The following is a 22,037-nucleotide window of genomic DNA, read 5'->3' as shown; positions in this document are numbered from 1 at the left end:
GTGTGGTTTTTAACTTTAACTACCCCCCCCCCCCCCAAAAAAGGGTGGAAGTCCCACCTGGTATCATTTTGAGAGGTTGAGATGGTGGGTGGATGACAGAGGAACTGGTCCTAGACAATTTTGTGGGGACGCTGGTGACTGATTGAAACTGTCATGTAGTTATTATTCCCGGCAGCATGACAAGTGTGATGCAACCTTTGGATGTGTATAAAATCATCCATTCAAGACTAGTATGTCAGTTCTAGTGAGTGAGATTACATAAAGAGCAAGCCAACTTTGATGCCAGGAGGCCGTTTGCAGCATGCTTCTTTGGCAGAAGTGTTCCATCTGATTTTGGCTGCTTGGTGGTCAATATTGGAAGAACTTCATGAAATGTGTGTGTGTGTGTGTGTGGGGCGGAGGGGGCGGGGGGGGGGGAGAACGGAATTTCCAATCATCTTGATAAGACTGAAGATGACCTCCTTTGTGGTAGTGACTGAGCAACATTCTCGATCATCTAGCGAGGGTGAAGAACCAGACACTGGTGATGCTGAGAAGTGTTGTGCTTGAAAGACGACATGTTTATGCCAGTGACTGTTAAACTTTTATTTCCACTATTGCAATATCGGCCTTAGGCCATTATCAAGTGCAGCTGCACAAAAATTGTATATTTTGACTTTCTGCCGATTACACAATTTGAAAAATGCAGCTATATAACCATGTTTACTTACATGTTTTGGCTTTAAGCCATGTCAACTTTACACACATTGACACATTTAAATGTCGTTGTCATTTGTTTGTTATATACATTCGTAATACTGCTAAGTAGTGCATGCACACATGTTCATATATCTTAAAACAGCACAGTCTGTACATACACATGTTTGTTCCACCATCACTAGTAACTTTTGCACTAAACCGCAGCATCGAACAACTGTTTACAGGCTACTTGTTCCGAGTACAGTGCCATTGCAGTCCAGGAACTGTATATAACAGCTAATGACATATAAATGTGTCAGCGTATGTAAAGTTGACATGGCTTAAAGCCAAAACATGTAAGTAAACATGGTGATCTAAATCCATTTTTCAAATTGTGTAATAGGCCAAATGTCAAAATACACAATGAGTTTTGTAAAATATTTTATAAATAATTTGTATTTCAGCTGCACTTGATAATGGCCTAAGGCCGAAATTGCAATAGTGGAAATAAAAAATTTGACAGTCACTGGCGTAAACATGTCTTTCAAAAAATTTTACGTGACTGTGAACCCCAGTTATGAAAAGTTAAATGATTCTGCTTGATTTGGATAAAACTGATAGTCTGGAGTACATAACACAAAATCTTTCTCCGTGTCATTCTCCATCTCAGCCATACGACTATGGAACGCACTCCCCTATGATCTGCGTCTTATCCAGAACCACTCAACATTCAAGAGGGAACTCAAGACTTACATATTAGGGACGGTATAGCCACCATTGTTGTGCCCCTCTCATCTCTTTCTTCCTCCTCTCCATCATAGCTTCGAATTTTACCATTCTATTTCTCTTCCTCTAACCTATCTACCTCTTCTATATCTCTTTCACCCCATTCTATCGTCTTATGTCTCTGCTTGATGAGAATAACTCACAAGCTGCAAGAATATAACGAGAAAATTCCCAACTAGCAATAGGACTGACATTCATAAAAGAAAAATATGTTTACTTTCATATACACAGTCATTACTATTATTATTCTTATTCTTGATTGTTATAATTATTTTTTGATTGTTATAATTATCATTGTACTACTTTTATAATCTCTATTTTTTTCTTTAACATTAATACTGTATAACACGTTATATGTCCTTAATGTTCTGTAGAAACTGAAATTTGTTGAATCTGAGTATGCCTGGTTAGGTGTAAGAGAGGGCCTGAAGGCCCTAATCTTGCCAGGTAAAATAAATGCATAAATAAATAAATAAATAAATAAATGAAGTCACACTGTGTAATGTTGCTGTGCATTCATATTCTTAGTAATGTATTTGCAGCAAAAGCAGTAAAAATGTATTGTTGTCAATCTATTTTATGTTGTGTCTGTCTAATCTAGATTTGATAACAATTCCTCGTTTGTGTGGCCCAGTGTTTGTAAATGCTTTACACTTATTGAAGGTATCTAATATCCGTATTTGCAACTACTAGACATGTAGAAGCAGATGATATTTCCAGATGTAAGAAGAAATCAGACAAAAATGCTACAGCTGATAATGTTTCCAAAAGATAAAACAAAATGCGTAAAGTAAAAATATGCATTAGAAGTGGCAACATTGATTTCGAATTCCTTTAATAGTAAGTTTGATTTATCCAGTAGCTGCTACATATTTTGTAGCAACGAGTAGCTTCATCGAACATATCATGAAATTTAAACCCTATCAAATTCAAACACACACAACAATTCTGCAATTTGGAATTCCACATGTTACGTACATCTGCTTATGTTTACAAGCAAGTAGATGCGCTGAACACACTGTTGTCTATTAACTATGGATGGCTATGTTGGCTGTGGTACAGCTGTTGGTACCGAGGCAATTTACTTATAATGAAACATCGACTCCCATCAGTCGCCCCACCATGCCGCCTTAGAAAGTGAACCATCTGTTGCAGTTCCATGAAACAAAGTTGCTTTAATTTTTTTTAAGAACAGAACAGCAACTGTATTAAGTTACTTCAATCACTGGCCGTGTCACGATTTTTTAAGCCAAAATTTAGGAAAAAAGTGTGGCCAATATTTGCACAAATATGGTACAATGAACCCTTTTGTTTTTACCAATCAGAAAATTACATTTTACCCTTTGGGTTAGTTACCTCCAGGTTGGGAACCCCTGCCTTAAGAACTATGAGCTCTTGTTCATCTTTCTTACCATGAAACACATCTCTCCTACTGAAGAATTGCTCAATATATCTTAAGAGTAATAAGCACTTGTTCATATTCACTACCGTGAAATTCGTCTCTCCTACAGAAAAACTGCTCACAGCTCTTAAGGTATGATTGTAAAGTCCATGGTTACTGGACTTTTTTTGTTTGTAAAGATGGTTTCTGTCATATCCCTGAATACTGACCAGTCCTCCGGGGACATCTTGCATGTGTTCTTAGCGCAACTGAGGTAGTTTGGCAGCAACTTGCTGTGACTAATAAAGATCAGTGAGGGGTTACACAGTTGTAACTAACACAACACTTCCATTATAACAATAAAATAATCAATTATTGACAACATAATGTAGGATACACACACAAAACACACAAAACACACACACACACACACACACACACACACACACACACAAACAAAACACACACACACACACACACACACAGGTTTAACTTTTACAAGCTTTTGGAGCCAGTGGCTCCTCCCCATGGCAGAAGAGTGGAAGGAAGAGGGGTAAAGGAAAAGTACTGGAGAGGCTTAGAGGGGAAAGAGGTAAAGTTCAGAAAAGTCACTCAGAACCCTAGATCAGGGGAGACTTACTGGATGGGATGATGACAGACAGACTGTTGGGGATTGGACCGGATGAGATTTGAAAACCTGAGAGCTTAAATGTGGAAGGCAGAGCAAGATGCAAGACAGAGATTACTACTAAAACATCATGCACTGGTTAATAAGAGTGAAAAGCTAAGTACATTGTATGTAACAGAGGTGGGAGGGGGGACAGCGAAAAATAGACAGGTCAGAAAATGAAAGATGTACAAAACTAAAATGGAGTGAAGAAAGGAGTAGTTACTGTGAAGAAATGCTGAGACAGAAGGAATTAACATAAATTAAGGCCAGATGGGTGGCAATAGTTCCCACCTGCAGAGTTCTGAGAAACTGATGTCTGGGGGAAGAATCCAGATGGCACATGTGGTGAAACAGGCACTGAGCTCATGACTTTCATGTTGTGGAGTGTGCTCTATCACATGATATTGTGTGTTGCTGGTATACACACTCTGCCTACAGCCATATATCCTAACTGATAACTGGGTGGTAGTTATGCAAATGTAAAAGTCCAAACTGTGTACATAACAGCTGGTATACGACGTATCATTTCACACGTGGCTCTCCCTTTGATAGTAAATGTTTTGTCAGTTACAGGGCTGGAATAGGTGGTGGTAGGAGGGTGCACAGGGCAAGTTTTGCAGTGGGGACAGTGACGGTGGTAGGAGCCATAGGGTATGGAGATGGGTGCAGAAGGAGTGTAGTGACTGACAAGGATACAGCAGAGATTGAGAGGGTGACGAAAAGCTATGCTAGGTGTGGTGGGCAAAATCTCAAGACAGAATGGATCTCAGGGCATGGTTTTAGAAAGACATGGCCTTGTCAAGGAAGCTGATTAATAAATAAAAGACCATGATAATACTGGGTGACAAGTGGTTTGCTCCGAAGTGGTTTTTTGGAGGGATCAGCAGTACCAGGATTGAACGTGACAGCCTGGGAAATCTGCTTTTGAACTAGGCTGTTGGGAGGATTACGTCCAGTGAAGGCTCAGGTCAGAGTGGTTATTCTCCAATGTTATTAAGATCCTTACGCAAAGACTGAGAAACAATACAGTGAAATGTGATTACCACATTTATCATTAAAATATCATCTCTGTAGTTTGATTTTTATGCAATTCTAAGCTTCTCTGTTTCAGCATTGTCGTAAAAATTCTGATTAATGTATGGCAAGAAAACAGAAATACAAGAAATCAGAACCAACAAAAAAACTAATACATCAATATGCAGCCATAATACTATTATTAACGAAACTACTCACAGACATTGCAAAATCCAGCACCTTCTTCAGAATGGCCTCATTACCAATAGCTCCAAGGGCTCTTGATATCCTGTCTTTTTCTTCATGTAGATCAGCTTCTCTGTATAACTATACAAGTAATTTCAGTTAGCAGCAATAATATTAATTAAATGTTACATAACATAATACAAAACACATTAGATTCGTTAAGAAGAACTTTTACGAAGGTAATTATCAAACAGTATTTGAAACACAGATGTAAAAACTTACTTACAACAAATATGTTACGAAAATATAAGTTGTTGTTGTAATAAAGCAAAATTTAAAGATGTGCTCATTTTATAAACCTAATATAAAGAAATAATACTGAATAGAGCAGTCAAGAAATGTGTACTATGTAGACCATAGGCAATGGTATTATTCAGTGCACTCACAAATAGAAAACCACAAAAATATCGAGCAGTGTTTTCTTTTATTCTTCTCACACTGTCTGTCCAATTGCCTTCATCTATTTTGTCTTGTATTTAAGTTATTGTGATTCTTATCAATGTATTTCAAATTCTCATATATTCTGCTGTTTTGTCACATGAACATCTCTGCTGCAGTAAAATGTAATTCTTCATACTTACTGTTCTGTAGCTGAACTTGTGTATTTCTAACTATGTTAAAATTTCCAACGATACCTCTTACTCTGTTTCTGCATCATCTCCTATAAGTAATACCTTTTCAAGTTTTTCTCCAATACTGTACAGCACATGCCTTGTATTTTTTCTATTAGGACTGTCTGTATAATTTAAATGGTTATATATTTAGTTGTTCTACCATTCATACATAAACTCTTCTATTGAGCATAATTCTTCACACTTACATATATAAACCTATCATTCGTTTAATATTTATAACAGTAACAAATTTATGTTCAGATGTAGCAATCTTTTTTTGTATCCTTGTGTACACCAGCTTTTTCTCCATGTTTAGTCTTAATGATTTTTGGTTTGTTCTACTCACATCTATTTACCAATGATGATAGTTATGCTGCTTCTGTACCTCACTCTCCATATACGAGGGTCGTCTGAAGAGTTCTCGGAATCACCATGAAATATCAGCACTAGCTGTAAAAACTTACCATGTCAGTGCTCTTGGAAGAGAGCAGTGGCGGTGACATGGCTCTGTTCTTGTTCCCGCATAATGATTTACAAAAATGGAGGAAGAGGGGAGGGGGGAATCAATCAAGATTTGAGCAGTGATTAAGTACTTCGTAAAGAAAGGTATGAAAGCAAAGGACATTCATGCCGATTTCCAGAATATATTGGGGGACACTGCTCCATTACATTCATCTGTTGCCAAGTGGACAAATGGATTTAAATTTGGTCAGAAGAGCTCAGATGATGATCCGCACAGTGGTCGGCCAAAATGTGTCAAAATTCCAGAAATCATTGCAAAAGTGGTCATGGAGCATCACCGATTGAAAGTGCATGAAATTGCTCATGCTTGCCAGATGTCATCTGAAAGGATGTATCACATTTTAACTGAAGAATTAGAAATGAAAAAAATATCTGCAAGACAGGTGCCGTGACACTTTATGCTGGATCAGAAACATGTGCCATCGCTTTGGCAAAATTACACGAACTAAGGTATGAATTGTTGCCACACCTGCCTTATTCACCTGATACGGAGAACTGATATCCGGAATTGACAACTATTTTGCAGGCCTGGAGGAAACTCATTTTCGAGATGGGATCAAGGCACTGGAACACCTTTGGACCAAGTGCATTGATATACAAGGAGACTACACTGAAAAATAAAGTTTCGGTGATGTAAGTACCTTTTTTCTATTCCATTCCGAGAACTTTTCAAACCACCCTCCTTCAATATCTTTTATCAAAGTTGTTGATCAGTAAAGCATCCTCTTTGATGACGGTAGTTACTGTCTGATAATGGTATTGTAAACTGAAAACCATTTCACTATGTAGATTAATACTGAAAGACATTCAGAATTCTGTGTTTTTCATTCTCAAATATGTAGTAGTTCTGGCAAATAGTGACGGAAGAATCAATTAATGGGAATGGAGATTAACCAATCTCCACCGTGGTATCACTCGTCACTACAGGTGTTTTGGGCTACTGCCTTTGTAATATCACTTCACAAAAGTTCTACACGATATCGCACTTAGAAAGGAAAGTGACACAAGTAAACAAAACAGCAATTTATATCACTGGAAAATACGTGTGAAGTGCCCCAACGTATACGAAAAACATCACGTTGCTATCTCTCAATCTGTCCACTTCAGAACAGTTGTGTCAGTTTTGTTGTAGGCTATTTCATGTTTTGCCATGGCACCGGAGCATTGCTACTGGCAGGTGTGCATAGTCAGGTAGTGCCACAAATTTCTTTTCTCATCAGTACCTCCTCATTAGTTATGTGATCTCCCCACCTAATCTTCAGCAATCTTCTGTAGCACCACACTTAAAAACTTCGATTCTCTTCTTGGCTTAACTATTTATTGTGCACATTTCACTTCCATACATGGCTACAATCCAGACAGATACCTTCATAAAATACTTTTAACACTTAAATCAATATTCAATGTTAAATTTCCGTTCTTCAGAAAGGCTTTTCTTGCCATTGCTGGTCTGTATTTCACATCCTCTCCAGTTTGGTCATCATGAGTTATTTTGCTGCCCAGATAGCAGAACTACTTTGAACAGCTCAATTCCTAACCTACTTCCCATAGCATCACCTGATTTACTTCAACTACATTCCTTTATCCTTGTCTTGCTTTTGCTTGCGTTCATCTTATATCATCCTTTCAAGACACTACCCATTCTTTTTAACTGCTCTTCCAAGCCCTTTGCTGTCTCATACAGAATTAAAATGTTATCAGCAAACTTCAAAAATTTTTATTTCTTTTCCCTCAACTTTAATTCCTACTCCAAATTTTTCTTTTGTTTCCTTTATTGCTTGCTCAATGTGCAAATCATCAGGAATAGGCTACACATGCATCTCACTCCCTTCTCAACCACTGCTTTCCTTTTATGCCCTTGATTCTTATAACTGCCATCTGGTTTCTGTACAAGTTGTAAATAGACTTTCACTCCCTGTATTTTACCCCTGCTACCTTCAGAATTTCAAAGTGAGTACTCCAGTCAATATTGTCAAAAGCTTTCTCTAAGTCTATAAATGCTATAAATGTAGGTTTGCCTTTCCTTAATCTATACTCTAAAGTACAGGTTCAATACCACTTCATGGGTTTCTACCTTTCCCCAAAATTCCCTTCTAACAGCTCTTCCATTCTTCTGTAAAGAATTCGCATTAAAATTTTGCAGCCATGACCTCTTAAACTGATAGTTCGATTATTTTCATACTTGTCAGCAACTGCTTCCTTTTGAATTCCAATAAACATTTGAATGTATCCATCAACTTGGAGCAACCAGTATATGTAACAGTAAAATTACATTATCCAAGCAACAGCTTATTTGCATTATACAAACATTAAACTTGGTATAAACAGATTGGAAACTACCACAGAAGTTAAGATGGGGGAAAAGGAAAAACCAAACACACACACACACACACACACACACACACACACACACACACACACACACAAAATATTTTACATGTAGAACAATTACATACTTTTTCTGGAGAAATGATTGTATTAATTAATAACCTTACCTTAAGCATTGTGTTGTATGTATCTTCATCACCGACTGACAAAACTGCTTTGTAGACGGGGCTGCGGAGATCAGCAGGCAAATGACATTTCCCATTACAGTGATGATCAAATCTCTTTTTTGCCTCTTCAATAACAGATTTTTCACCAAACCAGCCCAGTCTCCCAATAACTAGTGACCGCAACAAGGTATCAAGATGACCTAGATCCAAAAAATGTATCAATTGCTACTGGAAATAAATTCTTTAAACAAATACATGCCATTAATAAGTAATGCAACACATTCTTTTCTGAAAGCAGGTTGGTTTTATTTAAGATTCCTATACACCATATTATTTCCCACTCTTTTGGCTACAAGACCTTATTTTTTAACAAAGGTTGGTACACAATGAAAAACTCTTAACTCCATTTGCTTTTACAGAAGTGGCAAAAGTGTGTGTGTGTGTGTGTGTGTGTGTGTGTGTGTGTGTGTGTGTGTGTGTGTGTGTAAGGCTCTAATTCCTATGAGAATCTGCAAAATGCCATGAGTAATGACGATAATTGACGTGGGGTACTGCTAGGGTAGCCCATCCAGTTGCAATGATCACAGAATCCAGATGGCTTAGTGGTCAGAGCATCTGCCTAGTAAGCAGGAGACCCAGGTTCGAATCCTGGTCGAGTACAAATTTTCAATGTTGCCCACCAATTTCAATCAATGCCCGCTCGCAGTCAATGTCTGTAATTCTGGAAGCCTTGTTATTGACAAATTAGAGAACTCTTTCTTAGTCAGTGGAGTTACTGGTTACTTGAATTACAAGGTTTTCACAGACAGATGGAGTTATGAGGTTTTCACTGCCTACCATCAACACTCTCCACTCAATGCGACGGCCGTACGCCACCTTACTGGGAGGGCCTGTATGCTTGCATGGAACTGTTACCGGTCGACACCAGAACCAACGTCTTGCCATATCAATTACCTCATCATCATCATCTACATACTGCTTCCCACAGAGTACACCCTTCTTTGAGCCAAACAGATGGATGTCAGAAGGTGTGAGATCTGGGTTGTAGGGTGATCAAGAAGAATAGTCCAATTAAGTTTTGTGAGCTTCTCTTGGGAATGAAGACTTGTGTGAGGCCTTGCATTGTCATGGAGCAGAAGCTTGTTAGCATTTTTGGGGCAACAAACAGAAGACGTCGTTTCTTCAGTTTTCTGGGGGTAGCACAATACACTTCGGAGTATACCATTGCACCATGTGGGAGGGCATCAAACACAATAACCCCTGCAGAATCCCTGAAGACCGTCGCCATGATTTTGCAGCTGAGGGTGTGGATTTGAGCATTTTCTTAAGAAGAGAGGTACTGTGACACCACTCCATGGGTTGGTGTTTTGTTTACAGTTCGAAGTGTGAATCCACGTTTCATCATCTATGACAGTGTTCAAAATTTTTTTTCGCATTCATCCACGTAATGCGCAAGAAATTCCACACAGATGGTACTTAGTTGCTCTTTATCGTTTTCTGTTAGGTGGTGAGAGAACGCAGCAAATACATATCTTTGATTACCCCAACTGGTGGGTGAATATGTCAGCACTACCAACAGAGACGTCCAGTGGTGCACCAAGGTGTTTGTTTTTGATCCGATTATCACCTCGAATGGGTGTGTCCGCACATTCCAATAGTGCAGGATTCACAGTTGTATAGAACTGTCCGGCATGTGGGCGATCAGACATGTTTGCCGGACCTTGTTGCATTATGACTGATGCCTTGCTCAACAACTCACTGTTCTTCAATTCAATGCCAGGTCTCTATAGAAGTTCTGCGAGCACCTAGGAATATTTGCGATGCTCTGGTGTTCCAACAAAAGAAACTCAATGACAGCTCTATGCTTGGAATGCACCTCTGTTACAGATGCCTTTTTGAATGCTACATATAGTGCCACCACCAATCTGAATTCATGGAACTATAGGGGCTGAAACAGAAATATTTCAAGATGTCTCACAACAAATTCCACATTTTTTTCAACTCAAATTGTCCAAGGAAAAAAGTGTGTTGCATTACTTAATGAATGCTCCTTGTATTTTCCTTCATGTGACATTCTCCCTCACTATTATCACAATTTTGTCTCCAAATGCTTTTCTAATGCTTTCTGCCCCTCTTTTCATTTACATTCAGAGTGTGTTGTTTTTTCTACAATGGCTAATTTTATTCAGTAACAGTTCTTTCTTGCTCCAGATGTAGTAGTACTCTTGTTCTGTCACTTCATTTTTTCAGTCATGGTGCTATTATTGATATTGTGAATTGATGTACCATCACAAAAGGAGCATTTGTATTTCTTCTACGCATCTGTATTATATTTACAAACTATTAAGTACTTGTTACTTCGTTAGCAGTTTTTCCATTTATCTCGAGATAGGAAGACAGAGCTTTCATCTGATGCAGAGTACCAGGAAAATAAGACTTTAAACATAGCTGCGCTACAGCAACGGTTCCACGTAAATCAGACTAAGAGCAGCCGACCAGTTGCAAAGGATAAAGTAATCTTTACCTAGGTTTCAATAGATATAAATCTATCTTCTTCAGAAGACGGCAGTATTATAACAACATGAAGTGATATGTCCTTATCGTTTAGGCAAACATCTGCATAGTTACATTAATCATATAAAATATAGCCCTGAAAACAGGGTTTGTCAGACAAATAAAATAGGTACATAGAAGTTGCAGAGCGCCTAAGCGCTTAGGCGCTCTGCAACTTCTATGTACCTATTTTATTTGTCTGACAAACCCTGTTTTCAGGGCTATATTTTATATGATTAATGTAACTATGCAGATGTTTGCCTAAACGATAAGGACATATCACTTCATGTTGTTATAATACTGCCGTCTTCTGAAGAAGATAGATTTATATCTATTGAAACCTAGGTAAAGATTACTTTATCCTTTGCAACTGGTCGGCTGCTCTTAGTCTGATTTACGAGGAAAATAAGACTTAAAGGTGAACTGCGAGCAATACTATAAATTCTTCCCAGACATAAAAAACAGTAAAAATCATACATTGCATACTAAAAATACAAAATTCCAATAACGGGGCAAGGAATGTATGGGGTAGGGGGGACTGCAAAGGACCTCCGGCAGTTGGGTGTCAATGAGAACTGGATCCAAAGTGCACAAGATCACCACCTATGGAGGAACATTATAAGGCCTGTGCATGATCTTTAGGGTCTGTGATCGTCAATATGTATGTATGTGTTGTGTGTGTGTGTGTGTGTGTGTGTGTGTGTGTGTGTGTGTGTATGCATGCATGCATGTACTGCACGCTCCACCATTAGGAATCAGTTTTCCCAAATCATCTGTTAAAGAGAATAATAGTTTCAAGTCAACTGTCTTTCTGCCTTACATTGGTGATCTTGCCTCAAAGATAGTCTGGATCCTCAAGGAACACTGTGCCAAAGTGGTCTCCCACCCTCCTATGAAGGCTACAACCCAACTTATTTCTCTTGAAGATGACCTGTTGCTTCAAAATTGACAGCATAGGCCACCTTGGGGATAGTAGATGTACTGATAATGGTCCCAACGTAATCCACCAATAGATAGCATAATGGCATAGCTACCGTAACATCATCTGTGTCTACACTTTAACAGGCAATGCTTACACTGGGGAAGACTTAGTAAGTTGCAAATGTGTGGAGCAAACAGGAAACCATGCCACAGAGATGCATTTGTGCTTCCTGCAGTAACCTGAGTGAGTTTGAAAGGGGTCAAATTGCAGCCTTTCAAGTGGCGATACTTAACAGACACACTAATTTGTGATGGGATAGTATCGTAGCATGTAATGATAACATTACCGTTAACTGGTAATGTTGGTAGCACCATTTAAATCCTTAAGTGAGATAATGGCTATAAATTTAATATTGGGGTTTATGCCCATTAACAGCACAACCATTATAGATGAAGCATGCTAAGTTTTGGGGAAGGATGGAGAAGGAAATCAGTTTGACCTTTCAGAGGAAACATTTTCTGTACACAGTTTGCGGAAATCATGAAAAATCTGAATCTGGATGGCCAGATGGTGATGTGAACTGCTGTCTTCCCAAGTCCAGTGTCTTATCATTTGGCTCAGTAGAGAAAATTTCTACGATTTAATACATTGGACAACTAACATGTAAGATGTTGCAAATGGATTTACAGTAATCCCACTATTCCTGCAGTCTAAACATTATTTGTGGGTTATGCGGTATCGATAGCTACAATGCCATGGCATAGGTGCAAGTTCATAGGTTGGCACTACGACACCGACGACAGGGCCCTCTAGCAGGTGCTTTCAGCTCTATGAGTGCCGCTGCAGATTCTACCCATTTTGATCAAGAGGAAACGGCCAGGGCACTACGCTTCATATAGAGACTTTGCACTACTTACGACGGGTCTAAGACTTCGCACCTAAGTGCTCATCATTGCAAAGTTACGTAACCATTTATTAACTTGGTTTTTGCCTATAATAAACATCTATAATTTTACATGCAGTACAAAGTGTTTTACCCCTCCTACTCCTACTCGCTTTAGTCATTTGGCCAACCTTTCAGTTTTCAGGAGCAGACCCACGCGCCGCCTTCCAGGTGCGATACAAAAGGTTGTACTCTTACTGCAGCCTTTTTCACGTACAGAATGGAAGTCATAGTTCTTTTATAACTGCTCAAAGAGAAAACAATCAGCTTCAGTCTTAGTTTACTGATCGAATGCAAATTACATTGACTTGTTCTGCTGTGAAGTCATCAAATGACTGCATTAAACACTATATTATATTGTTATGTTCAATCAGTCTTCAACTGATGCAATTCACAATTTTCTTAAGAACATTATCTGCACTACTTATGTTTCCAAATACAATGACCAGACAGATTCAACCCTGCACTACACATATGTGGGTTGGTGCAAAACTCATATAAACAAACTGTTTAATTTATGGTAGCAATTAGACAGTGACAGTTCTTTGCTAAATTCAGCTGTATTAGTGTATAATTTGTTCTGTTTCTGGCACCTACAGCTAGAGAGCTCTCTCTTCTTGTATAACCACACAGTCAAGTCTCCAGAGGAAAGCCAAATTAGTACTACTGGTGTATAATCTATAAGCCGAACAAACTGAGAGCGACTCAAACAATCTTCCTATGGACGGGACAGGAAATGTCAAAATAAAAAGACATCTTTGCCTGATGTGGCAGTTACGATTATTGTAACTGCAATGATTGTCATAAAGGTGTCCAAAATAGCATTTCTTGTAGCACATAATATTTTTATGCTGTGTTTCTTCTAACGGTTGTCAAATAATTATCTTCAGTTTTCTTCACACCATTTCCCTCCTTTGTTTACTATCTAGTCTCAGAAATATAATGTGTATTTGAGCACAATGCATCTCACAATTGACACTTCACAAGTCCTATTAATAAAATTTTGCTAATATCCAGCAGTACCATTCAAAACACTCATTTTTGTACCAAAGCTCAATATCATTAATGTTTCCCTACTTCTTATGTAATACATACTAGTTGTAAGCGTTTGTTATATACATACTGCATCCTTCAAAAATTACTACAGAAAAAATAAATCTATCTGCATTGTTAAGTATGAATGTATGATTACACACATGTGAAAAGCCTGGCCTAACAAAACAGGAGAAACTTACAGGTTTGCATTTAAAAAAGTCTTTAATAGATGACTCTTTCCTCCATTAGCCCTCTTTCATGCCGCAATATCACTCCACTTACTCAAACAGATAATATCAGCTGGAATTCATTCCTCCTGATCGCTTATGTACGTAGTGCTGCCTCAATCATCTTGAACCCTTCTAAATGTAGGTTGAGATATCTCCTGTCATTTAAATTTGCCTCCAACTCTTGTGTTACTTCCCTCTTCTTCACCATTTCCACAACACCACTGTCAGTTCATCAACTTCATCATTTGCCATTCATTCTGTGGCATCCTCTTCATCAACATCCTCACAACCCAGTACATTTGTCAGCAATAAAATAATATCATCATTTCTGTCTTTGACTTCAGTTACACATGTGGGTTCAAAAATAAAATGTCCACCTTCATGGTCCAAGAATTTTCCACAACCTTACATTATTACAAGTGATATGTTCAGGGTCTGTTCCCAGACTTCAGCTAACCACCTTCTGACATCCACCAAATCAGTTCTCTTCAGAATAGTTACACAGTCTTCATTATTATCGACTGCTAATACCAACGAACTGAGGAAATGGCAGCAATACTACTACTTTCACATTTCGAGGATGCTCTGGTCCACTGGCTGACAAAGAGCAGTCTCATTTGCTGGTGAAGACAATGCCTTGATATCAACATTTGTGAGTTAGTTATTGGTAGGACGCTAAGGCACATTATCAACAAGCAGCAGAGCATTCCTCAGTAAACTGTCATCTTTCAAATATTTCTCTACAGCTTTCTAAAGATTTCTGAGTCCATCCATGTTTTCTTTTGACGAGTGTAAAGTAGAGACAATGATTCCAAATTTTTCAGATTTTTGAAAGCTCTAGGTTTCTGTGATCTCCCTATTAATGAAAGCCTAAGCTTGTGGTTGTCAGTTGCATTACTGCAAACCAATATAAGAACTCATTCCTAACTTTTCTTGTATCCACATGCCACAGCTCCCTTTTTTGAAGCAAACATTTTCGTAAGGAGCATTTTGTAATACAAACCACTCTCATCAAAACTGTACAACTCTCCATGAGAAATTCCCTCATCATCAATTAACTTCTAAAGATGGTCTTTAAACAATAGCAGATTTTTTTTAGCAGATAAAGATTTGTCTACTAATGGTAATCTGGTGAATACTAATTTTTTCCCCCATCGATCTAACCACTAGTCACTGGCAGTAAATTCTGAATCTTCCCTTCTTATATGAAATCTTCTTCAGTTTTTTCATGCTTACCTTTCAATATAGTACTCCTTACTATTATTCCACTTCTACTAGCTGGGGAAGCATACCACTTTTCAATTTCATCTACATCTACTTTTACATGATTAATACGTAAATTGCAATTTAGTGCCTTGCAGGTGGTTTATCGAGTCACCTACAAGCTATTTCTCTACTGTTCCATGCTCTAACAGCGTGCATGAGAAATGAACACTTAAATCTTCTGTGCCAGCTCAGATTTCTCTTATTTCATTACGATTCTTTTTCCATATGTAGGTGAGAGCCAATAAAACAGTTTTGCATTCAGAAAAGAAATTTGGTGACTGAAATTTCATGAAAATGACCCTGTCACAGTGAAAAACACCTTTGTTTTAATTATGGTCACCCCAATTCATCGATCATATTTATGGCACTCTCCCCTCTGTTCCAGTGATAAAACAAAGTGAGCTACTCTTCTTTGAACTTTTTTATGTCCTCTGTCAATCGTATCTGAAGCACATCCCACACCGCACAGCAATGCTCTAGAAGAGAATGGGCAAGTGCAGTGTAGGCTGTCTGTCTAATAGACTAGTTGCATGCCAATAAATCACAATCTCATCTCTGGTTTGCTTCCCTCACAACATTATCTATGTGACTATTCCAATTTAAGTTATTCATAATTATAATCCCTGAATTCAAAACCTTTAGATTTGTGCGATTTATCAAGTAACCGAAATCGAGTAATTTCTTTTGGTACTCATGTGTATGACTTCACACTTTCTATTATTCAGAGCCAATTGCCACTTTTCAGACCATACAGATATCTTGTCTAAATCATTTTGCAATTGGTTTTAACCATCTGATGACTTTACAAGGTGGTAAATCACAGCACCACCTACAAGAGGGCTGGTCAAATTTTAACACTTCACTGGGGAATGCCAGATAATACTTCTGTTTTACTCGATGACTTTCTGTCAATTACTACAAAATATGATCTTTCCGACAGGAAATTACGAATCCAGTCACAGAACTGTGACTATGCTCCACAGACATGCAACGTGATTAGAATTCATTTGTGAGAAACAATGCCAAAAGCCTTCTGTAAATCTAAAAATGTGGAATCAATTTGATATTCCTGGTCGACAGCACTTATTACTTTGTGTTTCTAAATCACTGTTGGCTATCTGTCAATAACTTTTTTTCTTCGAGTTGATTCATAATGTTCGAACACAGTATTTGTTCCAAAATCTCACTGCAAATTGACATTTGTGATGTTGTTGTTGTTGTTGTTGTTGTCTTCAGCCCTGAGACTGGTTTGATGCAGTTCTCCATGCTAACCTATCCTGTGCAAGTTTCTTCATCTCCCAGTACCTACTGCAACCTACATCCTTCTGAATCTGCTTAGTGTATTCATCTCTTGGTCTCCATCTACGATTTTTACCCTCCACGCTGCCCTCCAATGCTAAGTTTGTGATCCCTTGATGCCTCAGAACATGTCCTACCAACCGGTCCCTTCTTCTAGTCAAGTTGTGCCACAAACTCCTCTTCTCCCCAATTCTATTCAATACTTCCTCATTAGTTATGTGATCTACCCATCCAATCTTCAGCATTCTTCTGTAGCACCACATTTCGAAAGCTTCTATTCTCTTTCTGTCCAAACTATTTATTGTCCATGTTTCACTTCCATACATGGCTACACTCCATACAAATACTTTCAGAAACGACTTCCTGACACTTAAATCTATACTCGATGTTAACAAATTTCTCTTCTTCAGAAACGATTTCCTTGCCATTGCCAGTTTATATTTTATATCCTCTCTACTTCGACCATCATCAGTTATTTTGCTCCCCAAATAGCAAAACTCCTTTACTACTTTAAGTATCTCATTTCCTAATCTAATTCCCTCAGCATCACCCGACATAATTCCACTACATTCCATTATCCTCATTTTGCTTTTGTTTATGTTCATCTTATATCCTCCTTTCAATACACTGTCCATTCCGTTCAACTGCTCTTCCAAGTCCTTTGCTGTCTCTGACAGAATTACAATGTCATTGGCGAACCTCAAAATTTTTCTTTCTTCTCCATAGGTTTTAATACCTACTCCGAATTTTTCTTTTGTTTCCTTTACTCCTTGCTCAATATACAGATTGAATAACATTGGGGAGAGGCCACAGCCCTGTCTCACTCCCTTCCCAACCACTGCTTCCCTTTCATGTCCCTCGACTCATAACTGCGGTGGTGGTTTCTGTACAAATTGTAAATAGCCTTTCGCTCCCTGTATTTTACCCCTGCCACCTTTAGAATTTGAAAGAGAGTATTCCAGTCAATATTGTCAAAAGCTTTCTCTAAGTCTACAAATGCTAGAAACGTAGGTTTCCCTTTGCTTAATCTATTCTCTAAGCTAAGTCGTAAGGTCAGTATTGCCTCACGTGTTCCAACATTTCTACGGAATCCAAACTGATCTTCCCCGAGGTCGGCTTCTACCAGTTTGTCCATTTGTCTGTAAAGAATTCGCGTTAGTATCTTGCAGCTGTGACTTATTAAACTTTCATTTCTTAGCCCCAATCCATATTCACCTACTACATTGTGATATAGGTCTGTAAGTAAGCAGATTACTCCTATTTTCCTTCTTCTGGAGTATTGGTGCAACCTGTGCAACTCTCCAGTCTTTAAAGTACATACCTTTCGAGGGAGGGAGCAATCATATATGATTGCTCAGTATGCAGCAATTGTTTCAACATATTCTGAAGGGAATGTAACTGGTATACAATCTGAACTGGAGGCCTTGCCTTTATTAAGTGATTTAAGCTGCTGCATGGCACCGACAATAGCTACATCTAAGCTATTCATTTCTCGATTCTACCTTTGGAATACTTATTTCGTGTTTTCTGGTGAAGGAATTTTGAAAAACTGTGTTTTGAACCTCTGCTTTAATGGCACTGGCATCAGTAACATTACCGTTACTATTACACAGACAACATATTGATTGCATCTTGCTGATGGTGTGTTTTACATACGATCAGAATCTCTCTGGATTTTGAGACAGAGCGTAGTTGTAGAAACTATTAAAAGCACCTTGTATTTAAGATAGCACTAAGTTTCGAGCCTCCATGTAACTTCACCAATCTAGGGGATTTTGCACTCCTTTGTATTTGGCATGCTTTCTTCATTGCTTCTGCAACAACGTTTTGACCTTTTTTTGTGTACCATGAGGAATCGGAACCATCTCTAATTAATTTATTTGAAATATATCTCTCAATTGCATCGATACTATTCTTTGAATTTAAAAACCACATCTGGTCTATGCTTACATAGTCAAAATGGAAGAAGTGGACTATCTCTTAGGATGGCGTCAAGCCAATTTTTATCTGTGGTCGCTAATCCCTGTATCCATCATGATGTTCCATATTTGGTCAAGATTATTTGTTGCTAACAGGTCAAGTATGTTTTCACACCTATTTACACTTCAAGTGCACTCTAAACTAACTGGGCAAAGTAATTTTCTGAGAATGCCTTCAGTACGATTTCAAATAGTGGAAAATCCAGGATGGAATGTAACAATATTATGGTAAGGAAAGTCACTACTCACCATATAGCGGAGATGCTGAGTTGCAGATAAGCACAACAAAAAGACTCTCACAATTAAAGCTTTCGGCCATTGGCCTTATTTGAAATGGGACTGATTTCTTCTTTGAACGGTTCAGCAACTGTACCATCCGAGTCCGGGGTCAATAAAAGGAACCAATTATTAATTTAATTTATTCCAGTTCTGCTGGATTCGTCTTCCACTCTCGAACAGTGCATTTTCCCACCCTAACTACAAAGCAATAGCTTTGGCCGCTACCCTAAAATCCAGTCACATTACAGCATGTAATCTGATGAGCCACAACATTATGACCACCTAGTTAATAGCTTATTTGCCCATTTTTGCAATGATGTACATCACTGATTATGCATATCTGGGACCCGACAGTTTGTTGATAGGTTTGTGGAGGCATGTGGTATCAGATTTCAATGCATGGGTCTTTTAATTTGCATAAATAATGGGTCGTTGATTTGTGTACATGATGATGGCGCCTGATAGTGACCCAGATGGGTTTCATAGGATTTACATCACGTGAATTTTGTCCCTGATACATCAACATGAGTTCACTATAATACCCCTCAAACCACTGAAGCATGCTTCTGGCTCCGAGACACAGACAACTATACTGCTGAAAGATGACATCACCAGTGGGGAAGACATCCAACATGAAGGGAGGCAGACGGTTCGTAGATGTCACTGTGTCATTGGTTACATCTACATCGATACTCTGCAAATCACATTTAAGCGCCTGGCAGAGGGTTCATCAAACCACTTTCACAATTCTCTATTATTCCAATCTCGTATAGCACGTGGAAAAAACGAACACATATCTTTTCGTATGAGCTCTGATTTCCCTTATTTTATTATGATGATCATTTCTCCCTATGTAGGTCAGTATCACTAAAATATTTTCACATTTGGAGCAGAAAGTTGGCGATTGGAATTTCATGAGAAGATTCCACCACATCAAAAAATGCCTTTGTTTTAATGATGTGTGTTTGGTTTAAAAGAAGGGGGGGGGGGGGGGGGAGGAGGAGGAGAGATACGGACTAAACTGCGAAGTCATTGGTCCCTTGTTCCCAGTAGAACAATTACCAAAGGGAAAGAAGAAAACAAAGAAGATGTACGATACAATAACAGGAGAAAGGAAGAACCACAAGAATGACAGAAGGACAACAAATATTACAATGGACAAAACAGGACAAGAAAACCACAGAGACGCAAGAAACAGCGAGAAGAGATCAAAAACAAGAAATCATATTCACATGGCTGGCTAACCAAGTGAATAAAAAAGGAAAGCCAGCCACTCTGCAACACATTAAAACCTCCACCCTAAAAGCCCTAGGGTGGAGGACACAGAGGGGGCAAAGGACATGCGCTAAAACTCAAATCAAATGATAAAACCCACCCTCACAACTAAAATGTAAAAATAAAGCTGCTGTTAGCCATTGTCGCCCAACACTGAGGGTAGGGTGCTGGGAAAGTTAAAAGTCCACCGCCATGGCCAGTCCAGCAAGAGGTGGACAACTATCATTTGGAGCCACAGCGACACTGAGGTGGGTTCTCGCGATGGAGGAGGTAACCATGTGTGAGCCACATATGGCCAATGCGGAGCCGACAAAGGACATTTGATATCCCTGCAAGAAGCCTGCAGGGAAGACTTCCACACATTCGCAGTCTCCTTAATAAAACGTAGTTTGTTGTGCACACTGTTATGCCACTACGTCTCAAAAACCTTGCGGTGTAAGACAGAACGCAGGTCAGTTTCAGATACCCATCTCCAGGAGTGGTTTCTGCATAGCCTGTTTGGCCAATCTGTCAGTAAGTTCGTTGCCTGGGATTCTGACGTGTCCTGGGGTCCACACAAACACCACTGAGTGACTGGACCGTTCCAGGGCAGATATGGACTCCTGGATGTTTGCAACCGAAGGATGGCGAGGGTAGCACTGATCAACAGCTTGTAAGCTGCTCAGGGAGTCAGAACGGAGAAGAAACGACTCACCAGAACAGAAATGAATGTACTGAAATGCACGAGATATGGTCACAGCTCTGCAGTGAGTACACTGCAGCCAGCAGGAAAGGAATGCTGTTCAATATGGTCTATGTGGACGTAGGCAAAGCCAACATTACCATCAGCCACTGGGCTGTTGGTGTAAACAACTTCAGAGCCACGGAAAACTTCAAGAATCGAGAGGAAGCGACAGCGGAGAGCGGCAGGGTTAATGGAGTCCTTAGGACCATGCAAAATGTCCAGACAAAGCTTCGGATGAGGTGTACACCATGGAGGTGTACTTGAATGGACCTCAAGTAGAGGTGGTAAAGAGAAGGACTCCAGTTCGAAGAGAAGGGATTGCACATGAACCGCAATTGTGAGCCCTGACCTGGGCCGCTGATGTGGAAGATGAACTGCTGTGGGTGGGAAAAGGAGACTGTAATTCTGATCTCAGGAGAACTACGAATGTATGCATACATGGCGAGCAGTTGTGCACGCTTAACCTTCAATGGAGGGACTCTGGCCTCCACCATGACACTGGTCACTGGACTCATTCTAAAAGCTCCCGTCACTAGGCAAATGCCACAGTGTTGCACTGGGTCGAGTAAACGCGATGCTGAGGGCGCCGCTTAATCGTAAACCAGACTCCCTTGGTTTGGGGTCTTCTTTCTGGATTTCTCTCGCTGATCCTTAGGTTGCTGTTGCTGGGAGGGCATCACTGATTCCATCTCGGGGACGGAAAATGATCGTGAAGCTCTACGATCAACTGCTTTTGGGCACTTCAGCCATTGGCGGGTGTCATCTTTACCACTAGCAGAAACCTGGGAAGGGAGTGACCCAAGGGACCTCTTCCTAGTGAGAGGAGCCGAAGAAGACTTATGTGTCTCCGGCTGAGAAGTGGAGACTGGTGTCCCTGATGGTTGGGAGGACAGTGCTCCCAAGGTAAGTGGTGCAGGAGCAGCAGGGAGGGAAGTGCCCCCCCCCCCCCCCCCCCCCCAACATTAAGGGGGCAGGTGTAATCTTCCGGATCTGAGAGCCGACTGGAACTTGCAGAACTGATGGGGCTACAACTGTTCTCGTAATGGTACCATATGAGGTGGTCATAGCCACAGGATGTAGGCACTCAAATGCCCTCTCAGCTTCAGTGTAGATCAGTTGGTCCACG

General features: G+C 39.5%; 1 protein-coding gene and 1 non-coding gene across 5 annotated transcripts in view; one reads left to right on the top strand and one right to left on the bottom strand.

Annotated features, from left to right (window-relative positions):
- Positions 1 to 22,037, bottom strand: part of LOC124605204 (puromycin-sensitive aminopeptidase) — a 165,298-nt gene that overhangs the window by 11,696 nt on the left and 131,565 nt on the right. For all 4 annotated transcript variants that reach the window (XM_047136741.1, XM_047136739.1, XM_047136742.1 and 1 more), the window contains exons 11-12: positions 8,407 to 8,606; positions 4,749 to 4,856 (exon numbers count right to left, since the gene is read on the bottom strand). In XM_047136741.1, the coding sequence (XP_046992697.1) occupies positions 4,749 to 4,856; positions 8,407 to 8,606 (308 nt within the window). The remainder of the gene's footprint in view (positions 1 to 4,748; positions 4,857 to 8,406; positions 8,607 to 22,037) is intronic.
- Positions 8,993 to 9,067, top strand: Trnat-agu. The gene has a single exon. It is a non-coding gene; the product is annotated as a tRNA-Thr (tRNA).

The sequence above is a fragment of the Schistocerca americana genome, chromosome 3, assembly GCF_021461395.2.
Source record: "Schistocerca americana isolate TAMUIC-IGC-003095 chromosome 3, iqSchAmer2.1, whole genome shotgun sequence".
Lineage (NCBI taxonomy): Eukaryota > Metazoa > Arthropoda > Insecta > Orthoptera > Acrididae > Schistocerca > Schistocerca americana.
Note: the sequence above shows the minus strand (reverse complement) of the source record. Positions and strands in the feature narration are given on the sequence as shown.